We start from the raw sequence: 20,808 nt of genomic DNA on the forward strand, positions 1-20,808 counted from the left end.
GAAAACTCTGAAATTATCTATATCCCAGTTGTCAGCCTCTGACTCAGGACTGCTAACTGCCTGGATCCCTAGGGACAATGAAGGGACTTGGTGAAGACAAAGGAATAAGCTGCTGCACTGAGAGAGGAGTAAGAATGGCCTGGGTTTGGATTCCCACACCACTAACTCTGAACTTCACTCTCCTCATCTGTAAATAAGCTGCTGTAAGAAATTAGTGATGTACCGCGTGTAGTGTTTGGTGCAATAGCTGTCCATGATAAACTTACGTTCAATAAAACCTAGTTATAAATAAAATCTTTAAAAAAAAAAGCGGGGGGGGAGGATCCCTCGGTGGCGCAGCGGTTTGGTGCCTGCCTTTGGCCGAGGGCGCGATCCTGGAGACCCAGGATCAAATCCCACGTCGGGCTCCCGGTGCATGGAGCCTGCTTCTCCCTCTGCCTGTGTCTCTGCCTCTCTCTCTCTCTCTATGTGACTATCATAAATAAATAAAAATTAAAAAAAAAAAAAAGGATCCCTGTGTGGTTCAGCGGTTTAGCGCCTGCCTTTGGCCCAGGGCTTGATCCTAGAGTCCAGGGATCCATTCCCACATCAGGCTCCCTGCATGGAGCCTGCTTCTCCCTCTGCCTGTGTCTCTGCCTCTCTCTCTCTCTCTCTGTGTCTCTCATGAATAAAAAAATAAAATATTTAAACAAACAAAGAAAAAACCCCACAATAAGTCCTACCTATCATTATCATTCTACATTAATAATAACAACGACAAGGCAGCCCGGGTGGCACAGCGGTTTAGCGCCGCCTTCAGCCCAGGGTGTGATCCTGGAGACCAGGGATCGAGTCCTACATCGGACTCCCTGCATGGAGCCTGCTTCTCCCTCTGCCTGTGTCTCTGCCTCTCTCTCTCTCTCTCTCTATGTCTCTCATGAATAAATAAAATAAAATAAAATCTTTAAAAAAATAACGACATAAACCAGCTACGGAGTGTGTGATTGTGAGAAAGAGAGATGGGGTAAGACATTCGGTAGGGCATCTTTTCCTATCCCATTTCCATTTCGCAAGTAAAGAAATTGTTAAACTATCCAAGCAAAGGCTAAAAGTCGACCCGCGGTCCGGAGCTGGGATGGAGAGGAGAGGGGACAAGGAGGACCGGATCTCAGGAAAGGAAATGGAAAGGGCGAGATTCGAGGTGAGCTCGGTAAAACTAAGGAAGTGGTCAGGAGGAACGCACCTTTGGGAGTGAGGGACGGAGCTTAAAGAAGTCTTGATTCGAGACGGTCCACGGGGCTTGAGGGCGGGACTATGGAAGGCAGAGGATGGAACCTTGAAAGGCAGTCCCACGGGAAGAGAAACCAGTGGGAATTTGATTTCGAGACTTGGGAAGGGAGTCTGAAGGAAGAAGGCATGAAGCGAAACCGGCTGAGGAAGGAGGCGGGGCCTTGAGGAGGCAGGTTGGAGGGGAAGGGGTTCTCCAAAATGACAGGCCAATGGGAGGGAGCGGAAGGCCCTTGAAGGCGGGGTCGGAGAGGAACCCACCTTTAAAGTAAAGGAGAGGGGGGCCAGGGCCGTGGGGTGCGTGCGGAGAGCGTCTGGTGGGTGATGTAGAACGTCTCCCCAGGATCCTGCGTCGCAGCCTTAGCCCCTGTGGTCTGGTCGGCTCATGGAACTGCCCCTCAACGCGCCTACGGCTCCAGGGAACCCCCACAAATCCTAACTGGGTGCCTCGACCGCTGCCATGGCAACGGCGTCTCGCGCCGATCACTCCAGGGCGGGAGCAGGAAGTTGCATCATGAATAAGGGGCGGTCCCGGAAGTGCGTCAGCTCCTCCTCCTTGGCGTCGAGTCTCTCGGACGCCGCCATCTTGCGAGCTTGTTGTATCGTCCGTGCGGGGAGCTGCTTTGACGCAGCACCGCTCACCTTCAGCGAGGCGGACTGGCAGCCCTGAGCGTCGCAGTCATGCCGGCCGGACCCGTGCAGGCGGTGCCCCCGCCGCCGCCCGCGGCCACCGAGCCCAAACAGGTACCGCGACCCCCACACCTCGACCGGCAGCCCTATCCTCGGCTTGGGCCCTCCCCTCCGGCGCGGGCACTCCTCACTTAAGGCAGAGGAAGAAGCGGCCGCTTACGAGGGCTTGGAGGACTACAAGTCCCGGGAGGCAGCGCGCTTCCCGCTTTGCGCGGCCTTCGGTAACGAAAGCGCCCTTGGAACAGTCGTTCTTAAAGTGTGGTCCACGGACCAACAGCATCAACGTTGCCCGGGAGTTCATTAGAAATGCTAGACCTAAATATTAATACATTTTTAATAATATCTCAAGGTGATTGATTAAAGTTTGAGAAACACTGATTCTGCCCATTCGCAGGTTTTCTGTGGTTATTGGGCCCACCCTTGGCCCTCCTCACCCTCGCCTTTCCCGCCGGCTTTTGCCCAGCAGTCCTTAATTTCGCATCCTGTACGGTACAGTTTAGACAGTTCACAGCATCTGCTTGGTGCTTACTCTAAGCCAAACACCGTACCATGCTCCGGCTTACCCAGAATGAATGAAGCACAACTAGTGTAGGGAGCTCATGGTTCTAGTGGGGAGGCAGATATAAGATGAATATTCTACAAATGTTTATTTTTTTCGATCACCGTAAATGATACAGTCAGCACTTATTAGCTGAGAGGGAAAAGGGTGTGTAAATAATTGCAGTACTGTGTGATAGGCACTTTTATTATCAGGTACAAAAGAAACAAAGCAACATTTCTTTGATGGAGTGAAGGGGAAATTAAAGTAGGTGAAGCCTACGTGAGTGACAGGTAAATGGCTTTTAGAAGGATGAATTAGTAGTTTGCCAGACAGGTGATTGGAAAGGTTAATGGCATCCTTTATTCATTAAGCAAACATTTATTGAATACATACTATATGGTGACCCTGCTTTGGGTTCAGAATACAGCAGAGTACATGATAGAAGAGGTCTATACCCTTACCACAAGTATTTTAAATATATCTGTATTCCTGGCATTTCCCAAGTCACTTGGGGAAAAGTAAACAAAGTAATACCAGATAATTGCAAAGACATCAGGGTAGGAATCAGATGATGTCTCTGGTAAAGAGTAAAAAGTGTGATTGAAACATAGGATTGGGAGAGTGGTGGCAAAAGATGCATGAAAGGGCTATAAAGGCTATAGAGTTAATTTATTTAAAGTTCTTAGAAAAGTATATGGAACCTACTGCGTGCTTGATAAATGTTATCATTGAATGTGGAGGCTGAGGAAGGGAAAGGAGGCCCATGTTTCTGTCCTGGATGACAGTATATTGTTGGCCAGTTATGAGAAAAGTGGTTAGAAAAGAAAGTGCCTGGAAGTCAGCTGGATCTGGAGTTCTGTGGCACACAAGAGTGATCGGGTACATCAATTTGTGTGTGATTGTTCAGCCTAGAAGTGTTAGGGGAAGTGAAGGACCCATGGTTGGAGTGCCTGAGGACAGTGTGAATACTGTGGAGAATAGAATTTTGGGGAACTCTAACATAGGGCAGGAGGTGAAACAGGAGCCAGGAAGGAAACTCGGAAGGAATGGTGAGCAAGAAGGCAAGACACATGAGAATGGGGCCTGGGATTTGAGTGGAGAGGTTTGTGAAGGAATGGTCGTGGTCACATGACCAGATAGATGACTGCTGTAGTTGGCTGTAGGCAGTCATATTTGACTTTGGCAAGAGCACTTGAAATGGATGGGAACCAAACAGGAGCTGAGGAAATAGGTAGGAATGGCAAGACAGAGAACTCAGGAAATTTAGCTATCAGAGGAAGAGGAGGAGAGGACAGCCACAGAAAAGAATATTAGGGATATTAGGGCAGGGAACTGCTATTTTTTAAGATGAGAGACTGACCCTTTGTTTACTAAGGGAAAGAAACTGGTGAAGAAAGAATATTGGAATTTACAGGATAGTTGATGTTGTATATTCCAGTAGGGTTTCACAAAACATTTGAGCATTGAGTGGTAAAGACTGGAATAGATGCAGAGGAAAACGACATAAGGAGCTGCCAGCAAAGAGTCGCCTATCTTTATTCAGCAGTCATTATCTGGACTCTTGGTACAAATGCAGATTCTCAGTGTCACTGAGACCAGCTAGCAGCAGGAAGCCAAGGAGGCTGCTCTCTTCAGTGGTTCCCTGCGAGAGTTCCATGCAAGCGCTGTACAATTAAGAGAACTGCTTTTCTGGAGCAATGGGTCCTAACTCAAGAAAAGTCCGTACGAGAGAGTCTATATTGGCAATAAATTTTAGAGGAGGTTGACAGTAGGGATCCAGTCCCCGAGATCAGGAGTGTCGAGACATCATTTTCCTTTTGTTTTTCACAGCCCACAGAAGAAGAAGCTTCTTCAAAGGAGGATTCTACCCCCTCCAAGCCAGTGGTGGGAATTATTTATCCTCCTCCGGAGGTCAGGAATATCGTTGACAAGACTGCCAGCTTTGTGGCCAGGTAACATAGCTGCTTCTGCATTGTCACCTGGGTCCGGTAGCTTATCTAACCCCACAGCAGGGTCGTGAGGTAGGCAGTGGGCAAGATTGACGTCTCCAGGACAATATGGCCATGGCAGAATGTGAGTCACGCCATCCCCAGGTCACCAGGAGCCAGTGCTTCCAAAGTAGGCCTGAGGAAGTGCCTGGAAAGCTGTCATGGATAATGTGTGTGTGTGTGTGTCTGAGCTGCTGACTGGAGGAAGACATGAAAAGGGAGTTGATCATTTTCACCATGCAAGAACTGCACTCCTTAGACCTTTAACTGACCCATCTGCAAAATGGAATAAAATAATGCTTCAGAGTTGTTGTGAGGCAGGAGAGAAGGAATGAGGCTGAGTGCAATTCAGGTACATCATACAGGTGTCAGCTGTCTTCGTGGATGACATGGAAATCAGTGCAGGGTTCCTCTCATCCTTCCCCATCATATTTTATACGCTCCCACTTCCTCAGGTGAAATTCTCTTGATGGCCACTTGACTCCAAAGGTCAGCATATCCCCTGGTTTAAAGTATTGAAAGTATTCTTTTGACAGCTAGCAGGCCACATGCAGCCTATTGAGCTTTTGTTTGTCCTCACAATGTATACATTTTTTAAAGATTTATTTCCAGCTGGGAGAGGAGGTAGGGAGAAGGGAGGGTCAGAGGGATAGAACCTCAAGCAGACTCCCCGCTGAGTGGGGAACCTGACACAGGGCTCCATCCCACAACCCATGAGATGATGACCTGGGCCAAAACCAAAAATCTTGACACTCAACCAACTGAGCCACCCAGGCACCCCATCACAGTATTTTTTTTTTTTTTTAACTTGAATAAGTTACCACCATTTAAAAATGAGATTGTGCAATAAATCTAGATTTCTGGCTTCTGTCAATGAACTGGACAGGTCACTGCATGTAAGCAATAGCTGGTCTAGAACAGACTACTGCCCTCAGGGCAAATGCTCTGACCCTGACCCAAGGGCCATGCCTTGACCCTGAGACAGCATCCCCATCATAGTACATTGTTTAATAGAGGGCTCCTTCCTTTTTTTTTTTTTTTTTTTTTTTTTAAGATTTTATTTATTTATTCATGAGGGACACACATGCAGAGGGAGAAGCAGGCTCCATGCGGGAAGCCCGATGTGGGACTTGATCCCTGGACCCCAGGATCAAGTCCTGGGCTGAAGGCGGTACTAAATCGCTGAGCCACCCGGGTTGCCCCCCCCCCCTTTTCTTTTTTTAAGATTTAGAGGGCTCCTTCTTTTCCAACCTCCTAATAAAGTGAAACCTAGAGGTTACTCTGCTTGAGGCCATTTGCATGTTGGGGTCCATGCAGATTTATATCCTCACATTTCAAAGGCTTTGATTAACCTGAGTATTGCATTAAGTCTGCTCTGTGCTTGGTTGAACAGTGTCAGATTTAGGGCTGTGAGTGTTGTGTTTATGATAAATGTTTAATGTCTCATAGCAACGCTCATGCTTCTCTTTTCGCCTTGATAATTTAAAAACAGAATAATAGGAAAAGGGTGTTAGAGGAAGAATCATCACAATCTACCAGAGTAGTTTCTACCAGCTGTTTTCACTTTCCTGTTTCCTTCTGGTCCTTGACATCCTTTTTTAGATCCTTGTAATACTAGTAGATACTTTCACATCTTGCTTTTCCATTTTGTGGTGTGTTATGAGCATTTTCCCATGTTGCTCCATGGTTCTGTGATGCTGTGCCATCCTTGATGCACCATGTGGAGGTGATGGGCCTTTCTTGACTTGGCTGTCTCCTATTTTCCTTCATGGTTGTTTCCAACTTTTCAATTTGGCAAACAAAGCTGTGGGGAAATCTGAGCATTTTCTTTTCTTTCTAGATTGTTTTCTTAGAAGAAAATTCTGTGTGGCACATTACTGGCTGAAAGAGTGTTTTTAAAGATTTTCTTAAGCATTTTGCCAAGTAGCTTTCCAATAATTTTGTGCCAATCTCTGCTGCCACAGAAATGAGTATCCAAGTTTTCTTTAAAATAAAAATGTATGCATCCATATTTCTAGATTTATTTTTGGCTAAGGTGATTGCCTTGTAGGCATTTCTAAAAACTGTGGACTTGCTTTCATTTACATTGCAATCAAGGAACAGACCAGCATCATCTCACTCTGTGATAAAGGAAGCATACAAGACCATCTTTTCACTTCTGTTGGGTCTCACATATCAATTGATGGAGCATACAGTTAAAATCACTGAGTATGTTTTTCCGAAAGAAGTTTTTTTCTCTCTAGACTTGGTCTTCCTTTCCCTGCATTTTCCTGTCAAGAAACTGAAGTGGAAATTACCCTTAAAAAGTCCCACCAGCTGGGTTGACTCAGAATCATGTCTTTTTCTGCTGAAATCTGTTCCTTGTGTTAGAGAACATAATTCTAAAATTAACATTAAGTTAATTTAAAGGAACAGAATAGATTGGAATGAGCATTCCTGCCTTGTTTTCTTTCAGATTATTCCCAGATGTGGTGAGGTTATGACTTAGGAGGCAGTGATAGAGGAGACAAGCAGAGCCCCCTCCTTTTCTAGCAGCCCTTTGTCTGCCCTGGATGTTTGCTGGGTATGATGGCCTATTTTAGCAGTATCTAAGTGTGTACTCCTCTTTTTCCTTGTAATTGGTTTGTATTAGTTGAGAAGGTGGAAGATGCTTCTTCCCCAGCATTAGGTTCCAGTTGGACTCATGCACTGCCTAATTGAGACTTCGTGGTGTTATTCATGCTACAGTGTGTGACCAGAACTTGCAAAGGAGCTAGCCTGGGTTATTGATGACCACTGCCATGACATAGTTTGTTATGGTGGCTAATCTGGGGCACAGCATTGCCTGTACCCTCTCACTCTCTCCAACTAGCAAGGCCAGGATTCCCTAAAATCATGGGAGGCACCTTTTATTTTTTTTAAAAAAATTGTTAACCTGAGATTTTTTTAAGGCATGCAAACTGGGGACCTGGGGCGTATGTGGGAAACGGTCTCGGTATGGGGAGAGATGAGAGGCCTCCCTTCTGTTCTTACCACTCCCCTTGTCATCTGGATGTGCCTTATGCATCAGCACAGATCCAGGTCCTTGGAGAGCAGTGTTTCTTGCGGGAGCCCCACCTGGTATTAAATGAGGTGATTTTAGGTAGTACTTGGGAAAACATTACACCAAATTGTTTACATTTCGATGTTTTTTTCAGTCCTTGTGGTTACACTTTGTGTGACAAAGTGTCAGTTTGGTACTAGTATGTCTTTAACACCACTCCAGCACTCCATCATCTCTCTTTTTATTTTTTTTTAAAGAATTTATTCATGAGAGACACAGAGAGGCAGAGACACAGGCAGAGGGAGAAGCAGGCTCCATGCAGGGAGCCTGACATGGGACTTGGTCCAGGATCTCCAGGATCACGCCCTGGGCCGAAGGTGGTGCTAAACCGCTGAGCCATCCAGGCTGCCCCTCATCTCTCTTTTTAACTAAAAGAACCTGCCTCAGTCTCAGCAAATTTGGAACTAGACTTTAATTATATTAGTTTGTTTTCATTGTGTTTAATTTTACGCTTTTGTTAGTAAAGTCACACTGATTTTTAGTTGCAGTAGTAATACATGTTTTTCTTTCAAAGTACATTTTAAAATAAGTTTATTAAAAAAAAACAGTAAGTTTAGATAGTTTTGGATGGCAAGACTAGCAGAAGAACTATAGGAGCGACAAGTCTGAGAGACCTTATGGGCCCAAGCCTGGCTCGGGCTTGGAGGAGGCAGATGACTTTGACCACTGATGCCAGGAGCTTCATGGAGGACCTCTGCTTCATTCAGGGATGGGCTAGTTTGAGTGATGAGTAGTGGCATGGAGGGGGCTTGAATCGGCAGTGTTCTGCATCTGGGTAGTTGTAAGGATTGTAGTGTTAATTCTTCTCTTTTCCTCCTTGTAGAAACGGACCTGAATTTGAAGCTAGGATACGACAGAATGAGATCAACAACCCCAAGTTTAACTTCTTGAACCCCAATGACCCTTACCATGCCTACTACCGCCACAAGGTCAGCGAGTTCAAGGAGGGGAAGGCTCAGGAGCCCTCAGCCGCCATCCCCAAGGTCATGCAGCAGCAACAGCAGGCCACCCAGCAGCAGCTGCCCCAGAAGGTTAGAGCCATCCCCTTCCTTCATATCCCCGGGGCTGAAAGGGAAGCCAGGCCAGGGAGGGAAGGATAATGAACTCTGTTATCCAAACTTCACTGCTAGCCAGGAGAAACATGAGGTTTTTATCCACAGAGGCAGACACTGAGGCTCAGGCAGCATAGTATTGCCGCCTTTGACATTTCCTAAGCATTGCTTATCTGGCTCTATGCTCAGTACTTTAGGAGTCTTGTTGGCACCGCACAGCAGCTGCTTGAGGAGAACAGCAAAGTGACCATTTTACAGATGAGGAACCTGACACTTGGGGAAGTAGGATTTACCTGGGCCATAGAGTCAATAGTCCACAGAGTTCAAGTTCATAGCCTGTACTTTTTGCCTTGACCATGGAGTGAGGAGAGTGCTGTGATGTGGCTTGTGGGCCCCTTCTTGAGCCATCCCTCTCATCCATCCCATCTTCCCAGGGCCCTTCCTTGTGGCCTGCTGTAATACCCTAATCCTCTTTAGGTCCATCACTTAGGACAGTTAGGGTTGTCAATGAGAACAAGAAGAGCTGGCACATTTTGCCTCCTTTATAGACCTAGTCTGGTCCCTTCTCTTTGCTCTATTCCTGGACCATGGTGGAAAAAGCTACCTCCTGTTTTACAGTGGGAAATAAAGGTTGGAATAGATTCCATGACCATGCATTACCATTTACTACTGCTAAGGCCTCAGACTACCTCAGTTTCCTCATCTATAAAAGGGACTCACAGTACCTGTTCTATCCACCACATGGTTCATGTGGAGGCCAGATGAGGTAACAAACATGGAAGTTCTCTGTCCAGGGGGTCCTCTGCACACATGTAGGGCTTACTGTGTCCTCCGTCCTCCTCGGGTGGGGTTTAATAAGGCATTGTCCCGTCAGATCTTCTGCCCCTCAGTTTTGACCCTTGATTTCAGGGCAACAGCAAAAATACAGAAGGGCAAGGTTCTTGCTCGAAGCCATTTGGGAATCTGAGTCTACAGTTTGCCAAGAAACTGGCACTCTTATGAGTTAGGATTCTCACACCATGGGCCAGAGGTGTTTACATGATTAACAGGAGTGTAGAGGTCTCTGCCATCCTGTCTGGGGTGTCTTCCCATCACCTCTCAAGCCTCACATTCTCTCTGCATCTTAGGTCCAAGCCCAGGTGATCCAAGAGACCATCGTGCCCAAAGAGCCCCCTCCTGAGTTTGAGTTCATCGCAGACCCCCCATCCATCTCAGCCTTCGACCTGGATGTGGTAAAGCTGACAGCTCAGTTTGTGGCCAGGAATGGCCGCCAGTTTCTGACCCAACTGATGCAGAAAGAGCAGCGCAACTACCAGTTTGACTTCCTCCGCCCGCAGCACAGCCTCTTCAACTACTTCACAAAGCTGGTGGAGCAGTACACCAAGGTGCCTCACCAGGGCAGGGGTGGGGGTGCTGGGCCTAGGGAAAGAAGGCACCATGAATAAGCACTGGATCTACTCGTGTCTATAAGGACATGACTCTGTGGACCCTCAGGCAGGTGTTAAAAATTATACTTCAGTGTAGGATCTTGATTTCTAATTCAGTTCTGCCTCTTAAATGTGACATAGACTGCTGGTTTTAAATAGAAGTAAAATGTGTGATTGATAACTGCCATTAGGCTGGTGCCTGCTGTGTGACAAGGCCAAGTGATGCTAGCTGCTTTTAAAGTATATTGAAATATTCAGTTGCTTAGCACAGATGTGAGAAGAAGCAAGCCCTTAATAATTACCTCCTTTTGCCCAGTTTGCTCTTCATAAGAACCTAGGAGATATTCCCTCCTTCCCCTTTATTTCTTTATAAGGCAATTTTTTTTAAAAGATTTTATGTATTAGGGAGAGATAGAGAGAGGCAAAGAGACATAGGCAGAGGGAAAAGTAGGCTCCCTGCAGGGATCCTGATGTGGGACTCAATCCTGGGACTCCAGGATCGTGCCTTGAGCTGAAGGCAGATGCTCAACCACTGAGCTACACAGGCATCCCCCTCTACCCTTTTTCAAAAGCAGAAATAGGCTCAGAGAGTTGAAGTCATTTATTCATGGTCTGTCAGCTAGTAAGTAGCTGCACTCAAATACTTCTATTGTTTTTCACCCTGAGGAGTACCTTAAATTAGAACTATAATGTAAATAAGCACTGGGGTTAGGGGTTGGGGTAACTAGGTGATGGGGATTAAGGAGAGCACATGATGTGTTGAGCACTGGGTGTTCTATATGTTGGCAAACTGAATTAAAAAAAAAAAAAAGTACTGGAAAACAATTTAACATAAGTAAGGATAAGCTAGTATTGTTGGAATACTTGTATATGTAGCATTCTGTCATTTAATCTCTAGTAATTTACAAGGTAGCCACTCGTACTTATTTTACACAGGAAGTAGGCACACAGTTAACTTGGACAGGATCACACAGCTAGGGCTTGCTAAACTGGGACTTGAACTCTGGCATTTTTACTCCAGAACCTGAGATCTGGGTGTTAGGGTCTGGATTAAGAAGATCTTCTCCCTCTGCCTGTGTCTCTGCCTCTCTCTCTCTCTCTGTGACTATCATAAATTAAAAAAAAATTTAAAAAAAAAAAGGGATCCCTGGGTGGCGCAGCGGTTTGGCGCCTGCCTTTGGCCCGGGGCGCGATCCTGGAGACCCGGGATCGAATCCCACGTCAGGCTCCCGGTGCATGGAGCCTGCTTCTCCCTCTGCCTGTGTCTCTGCCTCTCTCTCTCTCTGTGACTATCATAAATAAAAAAAAAATTAAAAAAAAAAAAAAGATCTTAATTATCATGCTACATTGTTAGAATCAAGATTGGGACAAGTCAATATTAATATTTAAAAACAAATTAATTTCTTGCAGAGTACACTGATACAGATTTGCCAGTGGCTTGTTTTTCTTGCTCCACATGTATCTGAGGTTGTCTTCCCTCTTTACTGGTGTGGTTTATACATCTGTTTTTGTTTTTTAGAGCAGTACGTTAAAGATCTGACTTGAAAAGATTTGTAATGATTTACTCTTAGTTCACTTTAAGTATGTAACTAGAAAGGATTATAAAGGTGCGTGTGTTTGGAAAATGATCAAATCCAAAAATGGTGGTGGAATAGCTAAAATAACAATCATGAAAGCCAAAGGTTTTGTGTAATTAGTTATCCAGGAGCAATTTTAATTAAGCCCTGTGTTATTTTTCCTTTGTGTACTACTTCCAGGGTTGAAGGTCTCGAGATTCCTTTTTATTCTGTTATTTTCCTGTTCTTCCCTTTCAAGATTTGGGTATTGACATTAGCATTTTAACCTGAGGTCACTGGTGTCTGTCTCTAGTCATTGGAGACCCTAGGAATAGATTTATTCATGAGGTAGAGGTATAGGGAGGATAGAGTGGGGCTGAACCACTTTACTAGTGACAATAAATACTATTGGGAATTTGTGCTGTTTTGAACAAAGCCATTTGTTGTCTCATCAAATATATGTTCGTTGTCAGACTTTATTTCAAATGCTAGACATAAAGTAGTAAACTGAAGATAGAAATCTCTGTTTTTGTGTAGTTTCTGTTCCGGTGAGGGGGACAAGCAAGTGCAACGTCAGTGGATGTCCGATGGTAATAAATACTACAGAGAATAGAAAGCAGGGGACGGAATGTAGGAGATGAAGTCTGTAGGCGGCAGTCTGGAGTCCGGGTTGTCAGGGGAGCATGTGCAAAAGGGTAGGAGCAGCCCTGTGCCCTGAGACCAGCCAGCACATGTACACTATATGCTGAGTGATGGGCAGTGCTTTTGCCTATTTTCCTGCCGATCCTTGCAACAGTTTTTAAAGTTGACTCTGCCAGCTTTAAGTGGTGGTGTCACTATTTGTAGAAGGCAGCCAAGTTACAGAGGTTAAGTAACTTGCCCAAAGTCACACAGCAAAGTGGAGCTGGAATTGGGACCTGGAACCCCATCCTCTCACTATTCCTGTGCCTTTCTACAGGTCCCGGAAGGCCACTTGTTTGTCCTATATTGTGTGGCACTGACACCTGCTTTAACTCTTCATATTGCAGATCTTGATTCCCCCTAAAGGCTTATTTACAAAGCTCAAGAAAGAGGCGGAGAACCCTCGAGAAGTTTTGGACCAGGTAAACTGAATTATAGCTAGTTAGTGGTGGTGTGAATGACTTTGTGTGGGTTGTTTCATACTTGGAACAAGGCTCTGAGGTGGACCTTATTCAGTTCAGGCACAGGAGTGGGGGGAAGAAAGGCCTTATGGCCACAAAGGCTGAAGAACCCTGGACTCTGCTCTCTTTCTACTTTCTCTTAGCGTTACTGGATCTTCTTCTTTTCTGTCCTCACTAGAAGTCAGTTGATTATTAGATTAGATGATTAGAAGCCAACTCCTGAATAGGCTTGCTGGTGACAAATGCCTTTTGCTGCCCCAAGTTTTCAGAGTCAAGGAGAGAGAAGGCATATTGGTGCTGCCTGTTCTGGGTGGCTGCATGAAGCCTTTGTTTCTCAGGTTCTCAGATTGCTGCTTCTCTTGTGGGTACTTGTTGTCACACACACTTCCTGGGACAGAGTTTGCTGCTCTGTGAGCATAGACCTCCTTGCCAACTCAAGCAGAAAACTGAGGTTATAACAAATGGCTGCCCTTGGGGCCCAGACACAAGGTTTCTGTGACATTTAGAATTTTTATTTTTTCCAATCTATGGGCCTGACTGAAACCAAATGCAAATACCAGCGTTTCCTCCAGGAAGTTCTCCCTGTAGACAGAACAGCCTCCTGTTTCAAAGGAGATGCTGGATTTGGTGAAGGGCCTGGAAGTGACAGCCCCATCAGCAGCAGACCCTGATCAGCTTAGCATCATGCCATTTCTGTCTCTTCAGGTATGTTACCGGGTGGAGTGGGCCAAGTTCCAGGAGCGAGAGAGGAAGAAGGAAGAGGAGGAGAAGGAGAAGGAACGGGTGGCTTATGCACAGATCGACTGGCATGATTTTGTGGTGGTGGAAACCGTGGACTTCCAACCCAATGAGCAAGGTAGATCTGTGACTCCAGATGAGTAGCCAGGAGCCATCCTGGAACATCTCAGGTATACATCTTTTCCCAGGGAGCAGCACAGTCCCCCAGAGAGTTTTATCTGTCTGTTTCATCTCTGCTATCAGAAACCTTCAGATTTGCCACATTGCCCCCACTTAAACCCAATAGAGCAAACATCGTGCCAGATGTTGGGTGGACGTCTGGAGCTGGAAGAGAAATCGGGCCCTTGGAGAGCTTACAGTGTGGGGAGGGCAGACTGATGGGTCTTTGCTAAGGATTGTGTGTGGAGGTTGCCTTTGACTCTGAATCACCCTCTACCAGGGAATTTCCCTCCCCCAACCACCCCGGAGGAGCTGGGGGCCCGAATCCTCATTCAGGAGCGCTATGAGAAGTTTGGGGAGAGTGAAGAGGTTGAAATGGAGGTCGAGTCTGATGAAGAGGATGAGAAACAGGAGAAGGCAGAGGAGCCTCCTTCCCAGTTGGACCAGGATACTCAAGTGCAAGATATGGATGAGGTATATGCTCCTGGGAGGTCCTGCAAGCCGGCCTTTCCCTCTGGAGCTTAAGGAGATGGTGCTTTCCACAAGTCAGATCCAGCTCCTTTATGAACCTTGAAAGGAGGCATGGGTCCCAAAAAGGGATCCCAGCTGAGCAGCTGCCCAAACCCAGGCAGCATAGAGCCTCTTTCTAGCTCTGGCAACAAAGATTCATTCACAGGCAAGGATCTAAAAGCTGTTCTGGCTCTGTTCTGTGACCTTCCCCCCTTGGCCCAGAGGCCCTATTCTCCCCTGCCCCCATGCCAGCTCTCAGGGAACACTTTTTGCCACATGCTTTGATGCATTTGAGCCTAGGCCCAGATGATTAGCGGTTCCCAGAGCTTTTATCAGTGTAGACTGTGCTTTTCGGCCTCCTCTACCACCCCTACCCCCCCTCCCGCCCCAGGCAGGCATAGAGTCTCCGGAGCCAAGCTGCTCTCCTCCTCTTGGAAAGAAATTGTGTGTGAGAAGAAAGGCCCCTGTGTCTGTGGGAATTAACTTTTTCTCTCCCTCCCAGCATTGCTCCATGAGCAGCTACCATTGAGCACTGACTTGCCCCCCGCACCCTCCCTCCCCAGCATGTTTAAGTGCCCTTGGTCTCCTGGGACTGCCTGGTGCCAGCTGCTGGAAATGCCTGGGTGGAGTGTTAGCACCACAGCCCCTAGCACTCCCATTCATGTTGTGAGGAAACAGCTTGGCCAGCTGCCGGCTGGCCTCGGCTGCCCCCAGAGGCTTAGCACATAGATGCTGGCTGGCAAAGACCTAAGCTCCTTGCCACCCTGAGAGCCATCAGGGCTTAGCTTCAAGGAGGTGGTCTGTCAGCCATTCTCTGAATCCTACCATTGCTTTGCTTTTCAGGGTTCAGATGATGAAGAAGAAGGGCAGAAAGTGCCCCCACCCCCAGAGACACCGATGCCGCCTCCTCTGCCCCCAACTCCAGACCAGGTCATTGTTCGGAAGGACTATGACCCCAAAGGTAGGGCCTGCATTCCTGCCTTCAAACGTTCCCCAGAGCTATCTGTTTCTAGGAGAAGGTGAGGTGGCTTGTCTCGAAGGCATTGATAACCCCTCCTTCGCAGGCCTAGCAGTGGGGAACAGAGCTGAGTCATCTCTGGTGCCCAGTCATCTCTGGTGCCCAGGTACTGTGCAGGTACTATACCTGCATAGTACCAGGTATAGCATGGTACTAAATGGATGTGTCTCAGATGAGTGATGTGTAAATGAAACAACAGTCTTGACCGTGACTACTTTCCAGTGTTCTCATTCAGGCATCTCTGTTTCCTTTTAGCTTCCAAGCCCCTGCCTCCAGCTCCTGCTCCAGATGAATATCTTGTGTCTCCTATCACGGGGGAGAAGATCCCTGCCAGCAAAATGCAGGAACATATGCGCATTGGACTCCTTGATCCCCGCTGGCTAGAGCAGCGAGACCGCTCCATCCGTGAGAAGCAGAGTGATGATGAAGTTTATGCACCAGGTGAGGTGGCGGTTCTCCCACCCCGTCCATACTTCTCTGACTCAGTCCTGACTCAGTTTGACCCATAGGAGTCTCTAGACCATGGTAAACTTGCTTTAAGTAAATGGCAACAACTAAGATCAACAAAAAACTTTGAGGATAGTGGATCCTGTGATGCTACAAATGAACTCCCCATTTTCTATAAAGACTCTTTATAAAAAAAAAAAAAAAAAAAAAGACTCTTTATAAGACTTCTCCTCTAAAGGCAGGCACCTGACATGGATGGCATCCCAGAGGTTTCAGAGCTAGGAAAGTTGACCTTTTGGGGGCTGTCTTAGAATGAGGGCTTGGGTGGCTGGAGCACCCTGAGTGCCTTTGAAATGAGTCACAATAGGAAGAATACTTTTGTCCCAGAGGCAGGAGACTGAGCATTTAGTCCTGACTGCTACTTGCCATTTGTGTGACTTGGTCTCTCAGTTGCTTTTCGTAAGTCAAGTGGTTGGACAAGCTCTAATGTACAGGCTTAGTGCTGACCAGGCAGCTTTCCCCAGGCTTAGAGGAGAGGCATGCCTTGTTGGGACCCAGACTCAGCCTGTCCCCATGGGGCTACCCTATACCCTGCACCAGGAGAGTTCTATTAGAAAGGCACCTGGTTTTAGTTTCCTTTTTGTCCCCTGCCTCTATTCTGTGATTGTATCTAGGTCTGGATATCGAGAGCAGCTTGAAACAGTTGGCTGAGCGGCGTACTGACATCTTTGGCGTAGAGGAAACAGCCATCGGTAAGAAGATCGGTGAGGAGGAGATCCAGAAGCCAGAGGAAAAGGTACGGTTCTGATGGATCCTAGTGCCTTCCCCACCCTCATACACCTAGACTTGGGCTGTATTCTAGGACCCTTGACAATCTGTGGCCTTGCTTTTCCTTGCAGGTGACCTGGGATGGCCACTCAGGCAGCATGGCCCGGACCCAGCAGGCTGCCCAGGCCAATATTACCCTCCAGGAGCAGATAGAAGCCATCCACAAGGCCAAGGGCCTAGTGCCAGAGGATGATACCAAAGAGAAGATTGGCCCCAGCAAACCCAATGAACTTCCCCAGCAGCCACCACCTCCATCTTCAGCCACCAACATTCCTAGCTCTGCCCCACCCATTACCTCTGTGCCCCGGCCACCTGCAGTAAGCCAATATCTATTTTGGGACTGATCTTGTAGAGTTTGGTTCTTGGGGCCAGACACTATTGGCTGTGAAGGACAACTTCTTTATGGTAGAGCCCAAGTACTGCTTGTGTCAAGTTGAGAGACAAAGGACTCTTTAATTTTCAGTGGGAACCTCTAGTCTGATCTTCCATCTGTGGGAGGATTGGAATAGGGAGGGAGGCAAGAGGCAAATTGTGAGAAGCAGGCTTGGGGCAGAGAAGGGCTACAGGGCTTAACAGGTCTTCACGTACTGATGGCCCGACTCCAGAAAACGAAGTTGAGGTCAGCTTTTTTTTTTTTTTTTTTTTTTTTTAAGATTTTATTTATTTACTTATGAGAGACACACAGAGAGGCAGAGACACAGGCAGAAGGAGAAGCAGGCTCCATACAGGGAGCCCGATGTGGGACTCGATCCCAGGACTCTGGGATCACGCCCTGGGCCAAAGGCAGGCACTAAACCACTGAGCCACCCAGGGATCCCCATCAGCCTCTTTAGTGGCTCTTTCAGTGTCTGCCACAAGCAGCTGGTTGACTCGCAAGTGGAAAGAGTGTCTTCCTGAGCCTCTCGGCATAGTTCCTGTCAGAGTCTGGTTGTGAGGCTGGACTCTGTCAGAGCTGTCCAGCCCTCATCCTCAAAGGCTACAGGTGGCTAATCAGTGGCCTTATATGGCCTAAAGGTCCCGTTTTGGCTTCCTGTGACCTAATGGATCTCTTCTCCCCCACAGATGCCACCTCCTGTTCGTACCACAGTTGTGTCTGCAGTACCTGTCATGCCCCGACCCCCGATGGCATCAGTGGTCCGACTACCCCCAGGCTCAGTGATTGCACCCATGCCACCTATCATCCATGCACCCAGGATCAACGTGGTGCCCATGCCTCCCTCGGCCCCTCCTATCATGGCACCCCGCCCACCTCCCATGATTGTGCCAACAGGTCAGTGTCTCTTGTATCACTTGCCAGACTATTGGGTCAGCACTATAGACCAAACTCTGTGAGCAGAGCAGTGGCTAATGGTAGTGGCCAGCTATTTTAGCTGGGGCCCAGCCCAGAGGAAAGCCATGGCTTCCCCACATGAATGATCCCTGGGCTAGGAGCTGGGCAGTCACAGGTCCTGGGGGAGATAGTGGGGTTTGTGTACTGAATGGTCAGGCCCCAGACAGGTGCAGAGGCCCGGTCATGCTTGCTGTCCACTGGCCCCTGCTGGCAGGGAATTTGCTGTCTGTTATGGGCAGTCTCCCGGGCCTCCCTGCCAGGGAACCTGCTGGCTGCCAGACTTAACAAGGAGTTGACCCTTCACACCTCTAACTGGGAAGAGCAGGATACCTTTGCAATCTCCCCTCACTTCTCACTGGCCCTCAGTCCAGGGCCTTCCTCCCACTCATGAGAGTGTTCTTGTCCTTGCAGCGTTTGTGCCTGCTCCACCTGTGGCACCTGTCCCAGCTCCAGCCCCAATGCCCCCTGTCCACCCCCCGCCTCCCATGGAGGATGAACCAGCCTCCAAGAAACTGAAGACAGAGGACAGTCTCGTGCCTGAGGAGGAGTTCCTGCGCAGAAACAAGGTATGTGATATCAGAGTGACACCCGTGGCCGTGGTGTCTAGTTGGGGGATCCAGTCCTGCTGCAGTTACACACTACCTGGCTAAGTATCTGCCTTCAGTTCGGGTTATGATCTCAGGGTCCTGGGATCAAGCTCCACATCAGGTTCCTTGCTTAGCAGGGAGTCGGCTTCTCCTTCTCCCTCAGCCCCTCCTTTCCCCATAATCGCTTGCTCTCGCACACTCTCTTTGTCTGAAATAAATAAAATCTCTTCGAAAAAATAAAGATTTTATATATTAGAGCATGCACAAGCCTGGGGGAGAGGGAGAAGCAGACTCCTGCTGAGCAAGGAGCCCGACCTGGGGTTTGATCCCAGTACCCTGGGATCATGACCTGAGCCAAAGGCAGATGTTCAACCAACTAAGCCACCAGGCACCACTGCTCGGCATTTTCTTAGCACTTTTTCAGTTCCAGACTCACCAGGAGTCAGGGTAGAAGTCATTTTAAAGAGAAACCAAGGGGAATCCCTGGGTGGCTCAGTGGTTTAGTGCCTGCCCTTGGCCCAGGGTGTGATCCTGGAGTCCTGGGATTGAGTCCCGCGTCGGGCTCCCCGCATGGAGCCTGCTTCTCCCTCTGTGTCTCTGCCTCTCTCTCTGTGTGTGTGTCTCTCATGAATGAATAAATAAAAATCTTAAAAAAAAAAATAAATAAATAGAAACCAAATCTTGAAAATGGGGAGTCAGTTGTGCCATGTCACTAGTTACATTAGTAGTGAATTGGGCCAGAGTCCAAGAGCCCAGACGGACAGGTGACATTGTTTAGATTGGCCCAGGAATAGGAGAGCATAGTTCCTGATGGGCTCAGGGTTCCCAGGGCATAATGGCCATGTCCTGTTTTGTAGGGTCCAGTGTCTATCAAAGTTCAAGTGCCCAACATGCAGGATAAGACTGAATGGAAACTGAACGGACAAGTGCTGGTCTTCACGCTCCCACTCACAGACCAGGTATGAGATCTGTGGCTAACTGACATCAGGTACAGGGGGTTCAAGAAGACGGGGCAGCTTTCTTCAGCTGACCTTAGCAAAGGGGTGAGCAATCTTTTGGTCCCACAGGTCTCTGTCATCAAGGTGAAGATTCATGAAGCTACGGGTATGCCTGCAGGGAAACAGAAGCTACAGTATGAGGTAAGTCAGATAAGTCAGTGGTCCTGCCCCTTGAGTCTCAACACCTCTGCCATCCCAGAAGCTAACTCCTCTGTGGAATAAAGGAATGGGGAGATGTTGGGGTGGCCACATGAGTCTGTCCTAGAAGTGATGCTGCCTGAGAGTGCCAGGGCAGGTTAGCCAGACAGGGCGAGGCTCTGGTAGGGGGAGCCCTCGCAGTATAGTCTTGTGTGTGGCCCAAAATCTTTTGCCTCAGTGGCTAGGGTGGACATCAGGAACTAGACTTGGGAATGTATAGTGGGCTTCAGGCCCAGTGGTGGAGCCAACTCAGCCAGTGTGGTATGGGGTAGCCTGGCTTTGTGCAGGGACACAGAACTGATCATACAGCTCAACCTGGTACCCACCTGGCCACAATGGGGCTGCTTTATTCTCCCTCTCAGGACTTTGACAAATTCCTGAGCCTCAGTTTCCTGTTCTATAAAATGAGACTCTTGGATTGATCTCTAAAAGGTCTTATGATTTGAGAGTCAGAATTCCATGGGGCTGGTCTGGGTCAACATCTGGGGAGTTGACAAAGAGGAAAAGCATGGGTTAGTAGGAAGGAAGGAAAGCAGAGCATTCTAGGGGGAACCAGAGACCTTCAATGTCACCCTCTGCCACCCCCATCCCCACCCCCACCAGTGCCCCATCTTGTTGCAGGCTGCTGTATTCACTGAGTTCAGAGTGAATGGATGTTGGGAATTATGAGACTGTACACTACTTAGGGCCAGGATGCCCTGTGCTAAAGCATACTATCTGTTTTCCAGGGTATTTTCATCAAGGATTCCAACTCACTGGCTTACTACAACATGGCCAATGGTGCCATTATCCACTTGGCCCTCAAGGAGAGAGGCGGGCGGAAGAAGTAGAGGAGAGAAACCTGCTGTTAGATCTCAGCCACTGCCGTTTTTGCCTCTCCTGTCTCCCACTGCCCTATTCTCTGCCCCAGCCCCAGGAGACCCTGCCTTGCACATTTGTTTCTCTCTCAACTAAATTTGGAAATTCAAATTGTCCTGACAAGTTTTCTTCTTCACATGGGTAAGGGAGAGCTTTCTAAGCCAGTCTTCTCCCCAGTGGTCTCTGGAATCCTTTTGTGTTTGAGTCTTGACTTGAGGGGATTCATTTCTTTGAGTAGCATGTTAGGAGATGTGAACTCAGAAATGTCCTGTGGGATAGTTGTCATACAGTACTAAGTGGCACGTGGCTGATAGAATATGGTTGTTCTCATTGTTAATCATTTTGTATCTTGCCATGGTTGTCTAATAAACCTCTTGTATCCTTCTTGTGAAA

At 47.8% G+C, this 20,808-nt stretch overlaps 2 protein-coding genes across 4 annotated transcripts in view; one reads left to right on the top strand and one right to left on the bottom strand.

Annotated features, from left to right (window-relative positions):
- Positions 1-1,952, bottom strand: part of CCDC157 (coiled-coil domain containing 157) — a 14,916-nt gene extending 12,964 nt beyond the window's left edge. For 2 of the 3 annotated variants that reach the window (XM_041728902.1, XM_041728904.1), the window contains exon 1: positions 1,528-1,952. The gene's annotated coding sequence lies outside the window, so the exon portion shown is untranslated. Of the gene's footprint in view, positions 1-1,222; positions 1,380-1,527 lie in introns of those variants that run through there. The other variant, XM_041728903.1, reaches the window with a different exon arrangement.
- SF3A1 (splicing factor 3a subunit 1) lies at positions 1,819-20,808 on the top strand. Its single transcript, XM_041728901.1, has 16 exons — positions 1,819-2,010; positions 4,328-4,449; positions 8,391-8,598; positions 9,747-10,004; positions 12,631-12,705; positions 13,450-13,600; positions 13,922-14,115; positions 14,995-15,112; positions 15,425-15,610; positions 16,291-16,412; positions 16,516-16,761; positions 17,507-17,714; positions 18,186-18,340; positions 19,219-19,320; positions 19,429-19,500; positions 20,286-20,808. The coding sequence occupies exons 1-16, from the start codon at positions 1,948-1,950 to the stop codon at positions 20,385-20,387; spliced, it is 2,382 nt and encodes a 793-aa protein (XP_041584835.1). The 5' UTR covers positions 1,819-1,947; the 3' UTR covers positions 20,388-20,808.

Source organism: Vulpes lagopus, chromosome 14 (assembly GCF_018345385.1).
Source record: "Vulpes lagopus strain Blue_001 chromosome 14, ASM1834538v1, whole genome shotgun sequence".
Taxonomy (NCBI): Eukaryota; Metazoa; Chordata; class Mammalia; order Carnivora; family Canidae; genus Vulpes; species Vulpes lagopus.

Excerpts from the sequence above, each read along its gene's own strand:
- SF3A1 (XM_041728901.1), top strand. The coding sequence starts at position 1,948 with ATGCCGGCCGGACCCGTGCAGGCGGTGCCCCCGCCGCCGCCCGCGGCC. Across the intron at positions 12,706-13,449 it reads CTCGAGAAGTTTTGGACCAG|GTATGTTACCGGGTGGAGTG; the intron begins GTAAACTGAATT and ends CTGTCTCTTCAG. Across the intron at positions 13,601-13,921 it reads CTTCCAACCCAATGAGCAAG|GGAATTTCCCTCCCCCAACC; the intron begins GTAGATCTGTGA and ends ACCCTCTACCAG.